General features: G+C 49.1%; 1 protein-coding gene across 1 annotated transcript in view; it reads right to left on the bottom strand.

Moving 5' to 3' along the window:
- The window catches only part of FAM155A (family with sequence similarity 155, member A), a 602,979-nt gene that overhangs the window by 19,721 nt on the left and 567,654 nt on the right, over window positions 1-15,604 (bottom strand). Inside the window, 1 exon segment of the mRNA XM_010831552.1 lies at window positions 8,790-8,961. Within this exon segment, the coding sequence (XP_010829854.1) occupies window positions 8,790-8,961 (172 nt within the window).

Below are 15,604 nucleotides of genomic sequence, written 5' to 3'. Positions count from 1 at the left end.
TCTTTGCGACCCCATCGACTGCAGCATGCCAGGCTTCCCTGACCTTCACTCTCTTCCGGAGTTTGCTCAAACTCATGTCCATTGAGTCAGTGACGCCTTGGGTCCTTGTCTTTACCCTTCATAGTAATATATCTGTAGGTCTGTATGTGTGCAGTCTAAAATGTTTGCTAACTAGTCAGACTGAGAAAAACTAGCCTTCTCAGCACAGACTCCTCCAGAGGACAGTACCAGACGTTCCCCTTTCTTCAAGCAGAAAGGATGGTCTAGGCAGAAAGTACACGTGATGTTCATTTTTAAGGTACGCGGCATTGTGAATGCAGGAGGTACGTGCTGAACGCTGGAGACGGCACCACACACACCACAAGCTGTGTGTCCCTCCTCTCTCTCCCTACAGAGGGACCCTGTCCTGTTGGAGGCCAGAAAGCAGACCTTTGCTTCCAAGCTCATTTCCAGACAGACCGATCGACTGGTCACCTCCTGTTTCACTTGTGATGCAAACACTGGACTGACAGCCAGGAAGCTCGGGACTATCTTAGCTTCTGCAGTAACAAGTTGTGGGGGGGTGGCAGGTTAGGGGTGGCAGCTCTGCTTAATCCACTACAAAAGCGGCGTCAGACTGCATGACGTCCGTGACTCAGGCTCTAAGACTGATCGAGTCACGGGAGATCATGGGAATATCCAGAGCGATTGATCGAGTCACGGGGGATCATGGGAATGTCCAGAGCGATTGATCGAGTCACGGGGGATCATGGGAATGTCCAGAGCAGCTTGGTACCCAGGACAGCTAGTAGGTGGAGACACATGCTTCACAGAGGCTTGACCGCAGAGATGTTTACCTGCAGACACAGCTAGTAAATGCCTTCACTGGAAAAGGTCTCACCTGTTCTGGGAGATCCCTCTTTGCCCAAAGCTATAGGGCTTCCCTGGTGGCGCAGCCGGTAAAGAATCCACCTGTAATGCAGGAGACTCATTGGGTCGGGAAGATCTCCTGGAGGAGGAAACGGCAGCCCACTCCAGTATTCTTGCCTGGAGAATCCCAGGGACAGAGGAGCCTGGAGGGCTGCAGTCCATGGGGTCGCAAAGAGTCAGACGTGACTGAGTGACTGACACTTTCATCCTCCCAGATAAACTTTAATTTCCAGAATGAAAGTCCTTCCTCGTCTTGCTGCTCTGACTGCTACATGTCAGCCATCGACACCTCTGTGTCTCCTCAGTCAGGCAGGTTTCTGGGGAACCTGTAGAAGGGTGTGTATTTCACCTTCCCCCTCGCTCTCGGGAAGCTCTCTAAATGTTTTGATTCAATGTCCACCTGAGGGCAGACCCACAGCCTGACTGCCCATGGTGCCCTGCTCTGGTGCTTCCAGGGCAGCAATCAATTGCTGTGGCTTCAAAGAAATGCTGCTGTCCATCCTTGGGAGGTCAGAGAGGACGCGATGCTCCTGCCCAGGCCAGCAAGTTTCAGTGCGGCCACAGGTTAACTTGGGCTTCCCTGGTGGCTCAGTTGGTAAAGAATCCACCTGCAGTGCAGGAGACTTGGGTTCGATCCTTGGGTTGGGAAGATCCTCTGAGAAGGGAATGGCAGCCCACTCCAGGATTCTTGCCTGGAGAATCCCATGGACAGAGGAGCCTGGCGGGCTGCAGTCCACGGGGTCACAACCGTGAGATGATATCACACATCCTCACCAGGGAGTGTTAAAGAGAGGACAGCTTTCTGCTCAGTGACCTGGGGACAGGCCAGGAAGTGGCTGCAGGCTTCGCCCCTCCAAATCCTGGGACGGTGAGCCCCGAGCTCCCTGCCATACAGACTGGGCACACTTTGGGGCTGATTCTACCCCAGGCCACGCAAAAGCTCCAGGCATGGGCTCCTCAGCTCTGCCTGGTCTAATCCCTTTTGTTTCTCCTCTTGGATCAGGTGGGGTAGAGACAGAAAACGCAGAAGCACCACTTGGACTATGTCAGAACGTCTTGGAGGTATGCGGGCTTGGGAGGGTACAGCCAGCACGCCTGGAGGCAGGTGAGTTTATCGCCAGTCCTGCCTGGCTCTCCCACCAGCATCATCCAGGGGGACCTGGAGCCAGAGGCCATCCTCCACCAACACCCAAAAGGATGGCCGTGTGGTCTGCAGCCGCAGCGCTTCGCCCTCATGCTGCCCGTCTGACTCACACAGGACCCCGCGTGCTCAGGGTGATATGGCTGCAGACCTGTCTGACTCTGATCCGGCCCCCGGCTACCAGGAGGGGCGAGAGTGCTGGAGGCCCAGCACGGCCAGCCCCTAGTAGTGATGAAATAGAAACCCAGCGGGTGCGACTTTCCAAAATTCCTAGCCATGGGCAGAACCCACCAACCGAATTTCCACTCCAGGGCTCTTTCCCAGCATTAGCCTCCTTGCTCAAGGCAAACTTGAGCTGCTGCGGAAACACACACGGAGGTGGACGTTGGGGAAGGTGATCTTAAGTATGAGGACCTGAGCTCAGATCTAAGTATATGCATTTAGTCTGAAAGTGCAGGGTTTTCAGGGAAGACGGTGTCCCAAACACATGAAGGTACTACATGCTGCGCGAGGTTTTTAAAAGTAACTTGTTTTCATATTTCTTATTCTAGCTTGGAGAATCCCAGGGATGGAGGAGCCTGGTGGGCTGCCATCTATGGGGTCACACAGAGTCGGACATGACTGAGGCAACTTAGCAGCAGCAGAAGCCTAATCATAGGCTTCCCTTGTGGCTCAGCTGGTAAAGCATCCGCCTGCAATGCGGGAGACCTGGGTTGGATCCCTGGGTCAGGAAGATCCCCTGGAGCAGGGAAAGGCTACCCACTCCAGTATTCTGGCCTGGAGAATTCCGTGGATTGTATGGTCCTGGAGCCTCAAAGAGTCGGACATGACTGAGGGATTTTCACTATCCTGATCATGCTATCTTCCTTCACACTTCCCTTTCAGCCTAAGTACGTATGTAAAGATTTTTTTTTTTTAATTGCAATACATAGCTAACTGGTATTTCATTATTCTTTCTTCCAGGGTCTGGGGTGGGGGAAGCAGAAACAAGTTTTAGACAAATCATGAAACATATTCACATGCTGAAGAAAGTACAGAAATTAAAAATATCATAGATGTCCAAATGAAGAGATCTCTGGGTAGCAGATTATTCTACTAAAATACTCCTTTGGTGAGAAAATCTCTTATGTCATCTTTCTAAAAAATCTTTGATCAATTCTGCAGTCACGTCAGGACACGATTTTGGGAAGGTTTTTTCAAAGTTGTGAATTCTCTCCTGTGAATGACGCGAGACATGCTTTAAAAAAATTCCTTTCTGATGTGATCGACATGCATATCCAAGTATTCTCCATCATTGTCTCTCCACTGATGATTGAATTTCCCGGCCTGCGGGCCATTGTCTGCTTTAGGGCCCCTGCAGGAGCACGTCTGTGCCACCAGGGGGAGCCCAGCACCCATCACATCATAATCAGACCTGTCACCCTAACCATGCACCCACAGCCAGCCCACTGTGTTTTCCCGACCAGCAGAAGCATAACCTCCTCCTTGTCACAGCTCAAAAAATGAAATGCAGAATTTACACAGAATTCTCAAATATGTTTTATCTCCATTGTCAGTAACCCCCAGCAGATCGATGTCTACTTTTTTCTTTTTTCTTCCTTTTCAATAATTCATCTATGAAAAATACAGCAGCGGATCCTGTCGAGTCTTTTTTATCCGTCAATCAAGAGGCAATTTTCATAATGTTTGTTACCATAGCACCTGCAGCCTGCGCGTGCTGCTGCTTCTGAGTGGTTAATGCTGGTTCCCCAGCCCGGGTAAGCAATCCAGGGCTTCCTCTAGGGGATTCAGGGAGAAGGCGAGGGAGTGTGTGTGGGGGGGAACCCTGCCTGATTACCAGGATGATGGGTTGACAACACAGAAGCCATGAACGACTCCACCCCCTCACTCTGAAGATGAAGAAACAGTTTCTAAAATAGTAGAGTGGTCGTGTGAACCCAGCTTGAGAGCAGAGCCCACTCTGAAAAGTTTTAACTCAAGAAAGCCTGCCATCCAATGACAGGCTTCACCCTGACAGCGCCTCGGAATTTTTCCCTGATTAATTTCTCAAATGCTCCTTCAGCAACATGTCAGTTTTCTTCTCTAACAGGAAAGCCAGGAGAGATCTCCAGGCTAGAGTCTTTCCTTCGTCTCCTAAGACGGAAGCAGAACTTAACATCCGAGGATGCCCTTCTCTCCTCTAGCTTTGTGGTTGCATTTGGCCTTGACCTTTAGTAACAGCCTCAGTGAAAGACACTGTTCAGCAGTTGACGTACATTCTCAGATATTTCGTTGCTTTTTTTAATAAGCTACCAGCTTGCTAAGGATGACCAAAAAATAGGAATTTAAGACATTCCCATGTAGGACATGGGTAAGTAACGTGCCTCTTAAGAAATGATTCATTAAAGATGGCATCTAGTAACTTTTCAAAATTTTAAGTAATTCCCCGATTAAAGGAGTTTTAAATATTTAAAATAAATTAAAGGAATCTTGTCTGTTCTGAGCCCTCTAACTGGCTTCCTGATCCCAAGGGCTGAGATGCACTTATTTTTTTGGACAGAGGACAGAAATTCTAAGCATCAGTATATATCCAGTAAAAGCCTATGTGAGAGGGACCACTAGAGCCCTGCAATCCCACATCTCTGAAAGACTGGAGAAGCCATCATCACACCACTGGTCCGTCGCCATGGAAAAGCAGCTTGAACACAGCTGACCCTCCCTAGATCGCATCTGGCCAGCGAGGCTTTTGCAGTCACATGCTCACTGGGTACTTTTTTGAGCTTGACTTTTAGAAAGAATCGCTTTCCTTCTGGAAGCTTCAGAATTGGAGGTATTGGATCCATATTAGTAGGAAGATCATGTGATTAATTATATTGAATCTGAAGGAAACGCTATTCCTTCAACTTTTGATGATAAACGATGCTATTGTCCAGCCTATAGAATGGAAACAAAACCATTTATTAATCTTTTTAAAGAAGAGGAATTACTGGAGGCAAAGGTGAAGACCAGTCTACTTGGTGAAATCCTTTCAACGGAACTGGGATTTGTTGTCATTCACCCATTTCATTGAGGAAGAACTGGAACCCGCCTGTGAGCCTGCCTCCCGGGATCGGGGAGGGGAAGGGGGTCTCAGGTTATGTGCAGCCGACTGGAGAACTAGGAAAAAGACTTCCATTTCTCAACTAGGTTGAGTCTAATTCTGCCAGAGCACAGAAGACGCTTTATTCGAAATGCATAAAGATGTGTGAGATGACTCTGCTTTCACTCCAAATTTACCTGAAAAGGTGAATTCTTTGTATCTCCATATCTGTAAGAGACTGTGTGACAAAGTTTGGGATCACATTTATACGCAAAATACATGCCAAAGTCTCTTTATGTGTTGTGTATGCACATAGAGAGACTTCATATGCAAAAGCCTCACTAGTCTCCTTACCAATGCCAGCGGCCACTGGGCTCTGCGGTGGGGTCTCCCTGGTGGGCCCTGAGAGCTCCCTTCTACCCAGAAGGAGAGACTCTGGGGGCCCTGGTGGGGATCCTGGTCAGTAGGGACATGGCACCAAGTGGTTCTTATCAGCAGAAATCTGTATCTTGTTCAGGCCCAGCAACAAAGAACGGACCATAAAGAAGGCTGAACGCTCGAATTGATGCTTTCGAACTGTGGTGCTGGAGAAGACTCTTGAGAATCTCTTTGAGAGCAAGGAGATCAAACTAGCCCATCCCAAAGGAGATCAGCGCTGAATGTTCATTGGAAGGACTGATGCTGAAGCTGAAACTCTAATACTTCAGCCACCTGATGTGAAGAGCTGACTCACTGGAAAAGACCCTGATGCTGGGAAAGATTGAAGGCAGGAAGAGATGGGGATGACAGAGGATGAGATGGTTGGATGGCATTACTGACTCAATGGACATGAGTTTGAGCAAATTCCGGAAGATAGCAAAGGACAGGAAAGCCGGGTGTGCTGCAATCCATGGGGTCGCAAAAAGTCAGACGTGACTGAGTGACTGAACAACAACAAAGTAACAGAACCCAAGGGGCCTCTGGGACGCAAAGTGGGAAGGGATGGCCGCCAGTGATCCGGATACCCGAGAACTCTTCCAGGAGGCCTGGGCCACAGCTCAGAAAAGAAGGTCAATCTGAACATTAGTACATTTTTGTCCAAAAAATGTTACAGAACTTAGGGGCAAAATGCCTTCAAAATGTTATTCTACACATTTTTGAGAAGTAAGAGAAAGAACAGAAGCTGAACTGACTGTGCGGAAAGAAGAGGCTGGTTCCCAAAGATTCAGTGATGAGATTCTCCCAGGAAGCTTCCAAAGTCAGTGACAGTTCCCCCAGACCTGAGAAATGACAGCTCTCTCTTTCCCTGTCTGTGCTCCTTGATGATGCAGATGAAACATCTGACTTCCAAAAACTCAAAGGTAATTAAAATATATAAGACAGACTTTCTGCACACGTTGTGCAGAAAGAGATTAAATTCCATGTTAGGCTTTCTGATGGCCTTAGAAGTATGCAAGGAAAGAGACAAGCACTGAAACCAAGGTTTCAGATTCAAACTGACAGAGAAGAGACCAGGAAGCAGGAGACAGAGACAGGTGTTACCCCGTGGTCTGAGGCTGCTGTCCGCTCTGAGAAGCTGCGGACCTTCTCCAGGGAAAAGCTACGTGTGTGCATGAACAAGAGGGCCACCTCCACACGGAATTCCAGAAGTTTCTCTGAAGTCTTAAAATCATGGACACCTCATTGACACCAAAGTCAAGAGATGAAGGCCTTATCTTGATGACCATTTGTTGAAAATGTTATATAGAAGTCAAATAACTGAATAGCCTGTGACTGGTGAATTCTGGCTCTGATTCAAAGGAAGGAGGTGTTGCTATCTTTCTGTGTTTCTCCCTCCCTTTCGTTGTCTGTCCTCCCAGCAGAGAGGAGCTGTATGAAAAGTGATCTCAGCATCAAATGGGTGGAGCCACATGAACAGCTGGCCAATCCCCTTACATTCCTCGGGTGCCACGTCCGCGACCCGTGCATGACGCATCCTTGACGGATCTCACGCTCCGGGCTCCGTCGGTAATGCTCGAGCCAGACGTGCCTGGGGGCTGTTGCTGCTGCTAGTTTACTGCTGAGAAGACAGTGGCTCAGAGACGATGCGCCGCAGAAACAGGAGAGCCCCATCTCTTAGCCTTCATCCAGATGGTTTTCCCACAAGTCTGGTCAGCATAGCCGTCCTCCCATGCATAGGCAGGTCCTCGGGGCAGAGCCTCGCTGGACGGTCTCTTGAAAGCTCATCACTGAGAACAGTACAGCTAATGGATGGGCGTGGAGATAAATGCTCGAGAAAGAATCCGGTAAATTCTCACTGATCAAAACTTGAAAATGCCGCAACTCGAGCCATCCAGTTACGAGGACATCAGGGAGCTCTTTTTGAGAGGCAACGGAACAACAGCTCTGATGGGCACATCACAGCGGCGGAGTGGACCGTCCTCACCCGCCTACTCAACATTTATGTTAAAAAGCAATCTCCTCTTCTCCTTTACATCTTATTCTATGCCTGAATGGTGTAATGCTTATAAATACCCAGAAATTGAAGGCCGCTATTGGTGTTCTGCCCAGTCTGAGTCATTTGATCAAAGAAGAAAACATCATCAATGGGAAATATGAGGTAAAATTGCTCCTGGTCCTTAGTATGTGATTCTAACACACACACACACACAAGTAACTTAAATGAGTGTTTCTTTATATTCTTGGTATATACACACACACACACACACACATACACAAGTAACTTAAATGAGTGTTTCTTTATACTCTTGGTATATACACACACACACACACACAAGTAACTTAAATGAGTGTTTCTTTATACTCTTGGTACACACACACACACAAGTAACTTAAATGAGTGTTTCTTTATACTCTTGTTACACACACACACACACACTTATTTAAGTATATACTTGGGCTTCCCTGGTGGCTCAGATGGTAAAGAATCTGCCTGCAGTGAAGGAGACACAGGTTCAATCCCTGGATTGGAAAGATCCCCTGGAGTAGGAAATGGCAACCCACTCCAGTGTTCTTGCCTAGAGAATTCCATGGACAGAGGAGCCTGGTGGGCTACAGTCCAAGGGGTTGCTGAAAGTTGGACACAACTGAGCAACTTTCACAAGTATATACTTAAATACTTGTACTTATTTAAGCTAATAAGTATTTATTTATTAGCACCTCTTTTTTTTTGTCAGAAAATTTCACAGGCCCTAGGAGCAAAATGAGTTCAGAATTTATTCTGCACACTTTTGAGAAGAAATAAAAAGAACAGAAGTGCAACTGACAGTTGGGGAAAGAAGAGACGGATTCCCAAATATTCAGTGATGGCATTCTGACCTCAACTTATTGCTGGTTTGAAGAAGAAATGTAATTTTACTGGCCTTATCTCCTCATCTGTTCTCAGGTTAATACAAAGACACGGCAGGTGGAACCCAACTGTCTCTAAGTCACATTTGGAACAAATCTAATGTTGGCTGACATGTTGCCATGTTACCCTTTTACGAACGTAATGATGGTGGTCACAGACAGACAAGACATCGAGTGGCATTTCCGAGTCAGTTTCGGGTCCTTTTGGGAGGGGTCTGTGAAGGAAAGAATGGAACAGTCCTGGCCGAGCCTTCAGGGCTTCGTAGGTAGGAGGAGATCCCCAAGCAAACAAAGCCTGGGTGCCAACGCAAGTCCACCGCCTGGGCTGGGTGCCCACCCCACCCAGCACTGTACCTGTTCAGATGAAACTGGAGAGGCCCCCGTAGATGACTTCGTCATTGTCGGGCAATATGAACGGACACCGAGTCTGAACCTCCAAACAGTATTGCTTGCAAGGGATCGTCTTTCTGCAGTTCAGCTGCGCAACTTCAAAGTACTGGGAACACAGCCAGGCTTTGTAGACGATCTGAAACAGAGAAGAATCAGAAATAGGGTGGGATGACAACAGTTCTGACCAACGGAGGACACGCTGTCCTGGGAGAAGCATGCTGGGGCTTCAAGTGGCTCCTGAGAAGACGCGCACTTGGAGAAAGCCTATGACACAAGGCCAACTGCAGACAATGTCTTGGCAGCAGTGAAACGCTGTTTACGGAGCCCTTCGGAGGACTCGACAGGTGACGGGCTGTTGGTGCACGTGCTAAGTCACTGCAGTTGTGTCCGACTCTTTGCGGCCCCCCAGGCTCCTCTGTCCATGGGATTCTCCAGGCAAGAGTACTGGAGTGGGTTGCCCTGCCCTCCTCCCAGGGATCTTCCCCACTCAGGGATCCTACCCACATCTCTTGCGTCTCCTGCATTGGCAGGCAGGTTCTTTACCACGAGGGCCATGTGGGAAGCCCCAACTCAAGTGAAAAACTGTGAAGTTGAGCAGGACCTGAAGTTTTAAAAATCCAGTGATAGACAAGAAAGGAAACAATTGTGTGGATCCACTGGGGTTATTTACTGCAGGTGTGAGGTGCTGGGCCCTGTAGCTGTTCAGTCGCTCGGTCGTGTCCGACTCTTTGAGACCCCAAGGACTGAAGCACGCCAGGCCTCCCTGTCCCTCACCAACTCCCTGGAGTTTGCCCAAGTCTGTGTCCATTGCATCGGTGATTCCATTTCTTTTACATGGGGACATTTTTTTTTTTAATATAAAAGGACAAAAAAATGCTTTGTTTTGTTTGTGAGAAGGTGATGCTTTTTTGAACTGTGGTGTTGGAGAAGACTCAAGAATCCCTTGGACGGCAAGGAGATCCAACTGGTCCACCCTAAAGGAAATCAACCCTGAATATTCATTGGAAGGACTGATGCTGAAGCTGAAACACCAATACTTTGGCCACCTGATGCGAAGAACTAACTCATTGGAAAAGACCCTGATGCTGGGAAAGATTGAGGGCAGGAGGAGAAGGGGATGACAGAGGATGAGATGGTTGGATGGCATCACTGACTCAGTGGACATGAGTTTGAGGAAACTCTTGGACAGGTGATGGACAGGGAGGCCTGCTGTGCTGCAGTCCATGAGGTCACAAAGAGTGGGGTCGATTGACTGAACTGAACTGAACTGATGCTTTTTTGTTTAAAAGGGCCAGAACCTTGCAGACGCCAGCTATTCCCACCAGAGACACGAGGTGGCGCTGAGTCCCTGGCAACGAGGATGCCCTGGTTTGAGCTTGAACCCCAGGGCCCTGGGCGGACAGTGGTGGGCCTTGACATTCATGTCTCACATCGGAGACACTAAGGATCTCTCCGTCCGAAAACCCGGAAACACCCAGCCTAAATCAGATAGCTTACATTCGTGCCGTGGTGAGGAGGAGGAGTTAGGACCGCTCATCAGATCCTGGACCTTCAGCCTCTGTGATCGGCATGAATGTTTGATGAATATTTGCTTAACTTAGTGACATGTGAAAGGGCTATGATCTCATCTAACCCTCTGTCGTTGATAGGTATTTCAGAAAACAAATGTTGAAAAACAAAAACAGGCTTTTCTGTATCAGGGAACAAACTGAACCTGCTGCTGCTGCTAAATCACTTCAGTCACGTCCGACTCCTAGGTCTCAATAAAACGATGACAAAGTATCCCACCGTACCCACGGCTGTGACTCAGGTATTTCCCTGATGCTTGGTTCTATTCTTCTGTTTTCAGGGTTAATACTATTCAGGTAAGATTTTGCTGCCTATGTCCTACCTGGAAAAGTGGGTGGTTTGCAGTTAAATGTACACTGATGATAAACACCAGACAATAATAGCAAGAATAATAGGAATTGTGTCCCACAGTCTGGTCTAAGCAGCTGACATACGTTTTCCCCCCCATGTAATTCTCAGCACATGCATTAGCACAGGGATAATAATCAACAGTAGAAATAAGTGGACAACCCAGAATCCAAACAGAATCTAGGTAACTCTTGCCAATATCTGTAAGGAGGATTCTTGTGTCAGGAAAAGGAGAGAGAAATAAATGGCTCTGAGACACTTTCCAATGCTGCCCTTTAAGAATTTTTTGAGGGGTGGGCGTTGAGAAAGTTAGGTGTTTTCTGGTGGCACAAAACCAGAAACCAGGGAGATCCAATCAGGCAATCCTAAAGGAAATCAACCCTGAATATTCATTGGAAGGACTGATGCTGAAGCTGAAGCTCCAATACTTTGGCCACCTGATGCAAAGAACTGACTCATTAGAAAAGACCCTGATGCTGGGAAAGATTGAAGGCAGGAGGAGAAGGGAATGACAGAGGATGAGATGGTTGGATGGCATCACTGATTCAATGGACATGAGTTTTGAGTAAACTCCCGAAGTTGGTGATGGACAGGGAGGTCTGGTGTGCTGCAGCCCTTGGGGTTGCAAAAAGTCGGACAGGACTTAGTGACTAACAACAGAGGGATTTTCAGACAGAAGCCCATGATGAAACATGAATACACTTGTCTTCCTTCGTAAGAACACCATAGTATATAAGGAAGGCCAGAACTCTTTTTTGTAACGGCTTAGCCTTCTCCTACAGTGACATACGGGATCATCGCTTTTCTAGGTGTCACTGAATAGTATAAATGGCTCTGTGATGCTAAAGAATAATTTGGGGAAGGAACAAAAAGAGAGTTAAGGTCTCCTGGTGATAAACGGACGGTTAAACTACCTTTAACCCCCTTCTCCTGGAGGGTTTGCACTTCCTCTCTCCCGGGAAGCAGTTTCGTTGCTAGGTAACTATGCTCCAGGACAGCCCTCCCCCACCCCACTGCATGCTCCCCGCCTTGGAAATCATGGCTGAGTGTACCACTTGGCCTGACAGCGCCCGGCCTGCAGGCACCAGGAAACATGCTCCAGTTACAGTCCCGACAAGGAACAGACAAACTAGACTAGACTGCCAGAGGGGTCTGCGTAAGAAGGACATTTTCACTTAAACAGTTGCATACCAGTTTTCTCTTTTTCCTCCCAGAGCATTTTCTCATTTGTTATTTTCCCCTATGAAACCCTTGAGACAGTTTTGGGAAATAGTCTACAAATAAAGAACCCGATTATAGAGAGATTATCGTAGGAACTGCCTGGAGTTCAGGCCAGCACTCCCTTCCTGGGCCCCCGGGCAGCTGGGACGCTTCTGAGAAGTGGAAAGTGAGGATGACAAGGCAGGGGCCGGGTTTCTGGAGTCCCCGAGGGGAGGAGGGCAGTTCAAGGGGGAAAGGTCCTACGGAACGCCCAGCTGAGCCTCTCATTTTAAAGTGAGAAGGGGGGCTGGGAAAGATCCCAGTTGACGGCAACCCCCAATCCCTGCCCTCCCAGGCGGTGTTCTAACAACTCAGCACAGTGTTGGAGGAGAGATCCACTGATCCAGTTGTAATCTGTTTTTTTTTTTTTTTGGCAAGTCACTCCATCCCAGACTCGCACTTTCTTATCTTCCCTTGAAACTCTGTGCTGTGGGCTGTAGCGAGCACCCCTGGCCCCGCTCCCACCTCTGGCTGATCGCTGGGTCTTCCCTGCACCAGGTTACTGGGGCCTATTGGATGGTGCGAGGCGAGGAGGGGACCCCAGGGAACTGTGGTCCACTTGACTCTTAGATGAATTTACTTATTACTTTTTTAAAGATGATTCTTAGTTCTCATAAAAAGTTCTGGCTGTAACTGGCAGGAGGCAGGAACACGGTTGAGAGGAAATCCCTGGAGACGGACCGAGTCCAGAGGCGTCTGTTTCCCGATGGTGGGACGTGAGGTTAAGCCGAGGGACTCTGGTAGGGGGCGCTTTACGTGGGTAGCGGGAGGAGCCAGAAACAGCCACCATTCTTTTCTCTACAACTTGTATCATGGTTTTCAGCCTCATCCTTGCACGTGACGTCAGCACACACTAGGTCCTGATTCTGGGAGGTCCCGTGACCTGGGCTTATCTCCTGGAGAGCCTGTCACAAAACACCCAAGACTTGTATTTTTTCCCCATGGGGCTTAGAGTTTCATTTAAGTATACTTGTCTCCATCCTCTGAAATCTATATCCACGTTTTAGAGCAAGGAACCAATTTATATTGCAAATACATGTTAGCAGGCCGAAAAAAATAATGCCGGTCACAATTTTTCATTATGAAGAAAAATGTCAGGTACGGAAAGGGGTCGCCATTCTCACCTTAGAGGACAGCTTCTTTCTCTCCCCTTTCCCGTGAGTGTTACTAAGGGCTGGCTCTTTTTCCACGGGTAGCCTGTGTTGATGCATTTTATGAGCTCCTTTGCTGTCAGCTCTCATGCGTGTGTGGCCTGTGTTTTGAGCCTGTGGGGTGGGTGCGGGGGGAAATAATTGGTTATGCAAGCATAGTCTGCCGCGGTGACGGCCTCCGGCTAATGCACTTTGATGCGCCAGGCATGTTGTTACAATTCTAAGTGGAGGAGAAAGTCAGAATACATCTTCACATTCATATGTCTGAATGTCTTTCGTCTAAATCTGTGTCAGTGTCTGGCTAAAGCACAGGCTGCACCCAGAGACTGGAAAGACTGCCGTGCTTTAAGAGGAAAACAAAAAAACAAACCCTGCCTGCAGGTTGAGCCAAGTCCCCCTCCTCCGAGGATGCTCAGAGACGGGCAGCCTAAGGAGACAGGCTCCTTGATCCGCCGGAGATTCAGAGTGTCAGAGAGCACACCTCGTCCTGCTGTGTCTTGGCTCCATCTCTGAAATAAAATGCAAATGCCTTCCTGTTTTCTCTCGGTGACCCACTTTGCGGATCTTGTTATGACACTTGATCTAATCCCCTGAACTTCAGAATGACGGCCCTAGCTTCCGGGCGCTGCCCTAGGTTTGCGAGCCCAGAGCCCTGGGCGCAGTCCCTTCAGGGGAGGGCATGGGTGAGGGATGAAAAGGCAGGCCCGGCCTGGTCCGTCTGCCCGTCATGGGTGGTACCTGGAGGTCCACAGACCCTCGATGGGCAATGATAACAAGAGGAGAATCCACTCTGGGAGCTTCCTGGACTAGAGGATGCGCCCAACCGGTGATGATCTCGGTGACGAAGGAAACCAGAGAAGGATCGGCAGTGTGTCCATGGTCTGGGGGACACAGGGCCAGCTGGCTGCTGCTTTCCCTCCTTCCACCATCAATAGACGCCCGCGCTGTCTGAGACAATGCCGTCCCGGCCACATCTTATCTCCTCCCCTCATCTCACTACGTTTTGGTGTCAGCCCGAACCACCATCCGGAGAGTTGCTCTTTCTAAGCAATCTGGCCTCTGTGATGACAAACCCAGCTGCTAAAATGGGCTGTTTTCTTATTTGCCCTCTTGACAGCAGTGATTGACACTGATTAAGAAACTATTTCTTGAAATGCCGGCCCCCTGATTACGAGAATCCTATCCATCCTGGGCTTCTTCCTGCTCCGCCAGTCAGTACGGCATCGGTTGTTTCGCTGTAACTGTCGTTTCCCCGAGTCGGTACGCCCTGGGCTTCTGTTCTAAACTTTCTAATGCACGGTCTTTCAGGTAAATCGCCCACTCTCAGGACTCAGCTATGGTCTTTAAAACAGGGAAGCCTAAATCTGTATTTCCAGGGCACCCCTTTCTCCTCTCTCTCTCATCTGCTCTGTCTACAAGCTGCGTTCTCTGTGTCTCTGGGTCCACGCTCTTTAGCATCTTCGCTTCTGCAAGTCCAGAGTGGAATCCAGCATCTGCTCTTCAGAGAGAAACGAGACGTGAGAAATCGGGGGTCACCCAGTGCCGCTTCTGCTCTCTCCCACAGCCGCTTTACCCAGGCTCTTTGGCCCAGGGCCTGTGAGCCTGCTTCCTGAGTACCAAGTCTGCCAACCTCTGGATTTCCGCTGGCACTGTTGTTTCAGCCACTCCCCTGCTCGCCTAGCAATGCCGCATCCACGGACGTGCCTCTATGCTTCAGTCATACACGCCCCTACATGCTGGCCACCACCCGGCAGTTGGGGTGACCACTGTGAAATCCATCTGCTGGCATCAGCACTCCACTTTACATCACCCGGGGCCTCTCCACGGCACTCGGGGGAGTTCAAACTCCCTAATTGCATTCAGAGCTTTGCGACCTTGCCCAGCTGAGCGCTCCAGTCTCAGATCCTCCCCTGGCCCACCGCAGCCGTGGAGGGTGATGCACAGGGTCAGTGATGCACCTCATCCCCTGAGACCTTGCACCCTACTCCCCTGTCCACCCCGTGCACACAGCCCTTGGCCTGGGCGGTTCCTACCCATCCCTTGTGATTTTCGTATGTAAACCTTCCTGCCCCCAGTCTTAAGCCCACCCCTCTGAAGCTCCTGGAACGTTCTCTTCCTGTGGACTCACGCTGAAGGTGAAACCCTGTCTGTCTGCCTCCCTTTCTCGGCTCCCATGATGGGACCTTGTGCACACTTTTATCTTCTTGATGCCCTGGGTGTACCTGGGAGAAAATGACCATCCATAGAGTTCTTATTGGAAATTCACACCATGGCCTTCAGGTATGCAGAGTGTGTGTGTGTGTGTTTATTCGCTCAGTTATGTCTGACTCTGTGACCGTGTGGACTGTAGCCTGCCAGACTCCTCTGTCCATAGGATTCTCCAGGCAAGAATACTGGAGTGGGTTGCCATTCCCTTCAACATCAGATCTTCCCGACCCAGGGACTGAACCT

The sequence above is a fragment of the Bison bison genome, unplaced genomic scaffold (genome assembly GCF_000754665.1).
Source record: "Bison bison bison isolate TAMUID 2011002044 unplaced genomic scaffold, Bison_UMD1.0 scf7180017864527, whole genome shotgun sequence".
NCBI classification, from domain to species: domain Eukaryota; kingdom Metazoa; phylum Chordata; class Mammalia; order Artiodactyla; family Bovidae; genus Bison; species Bison bison.
This window is presented reverse-complemented; position numbering and strand designations above follow the sequence as displayed.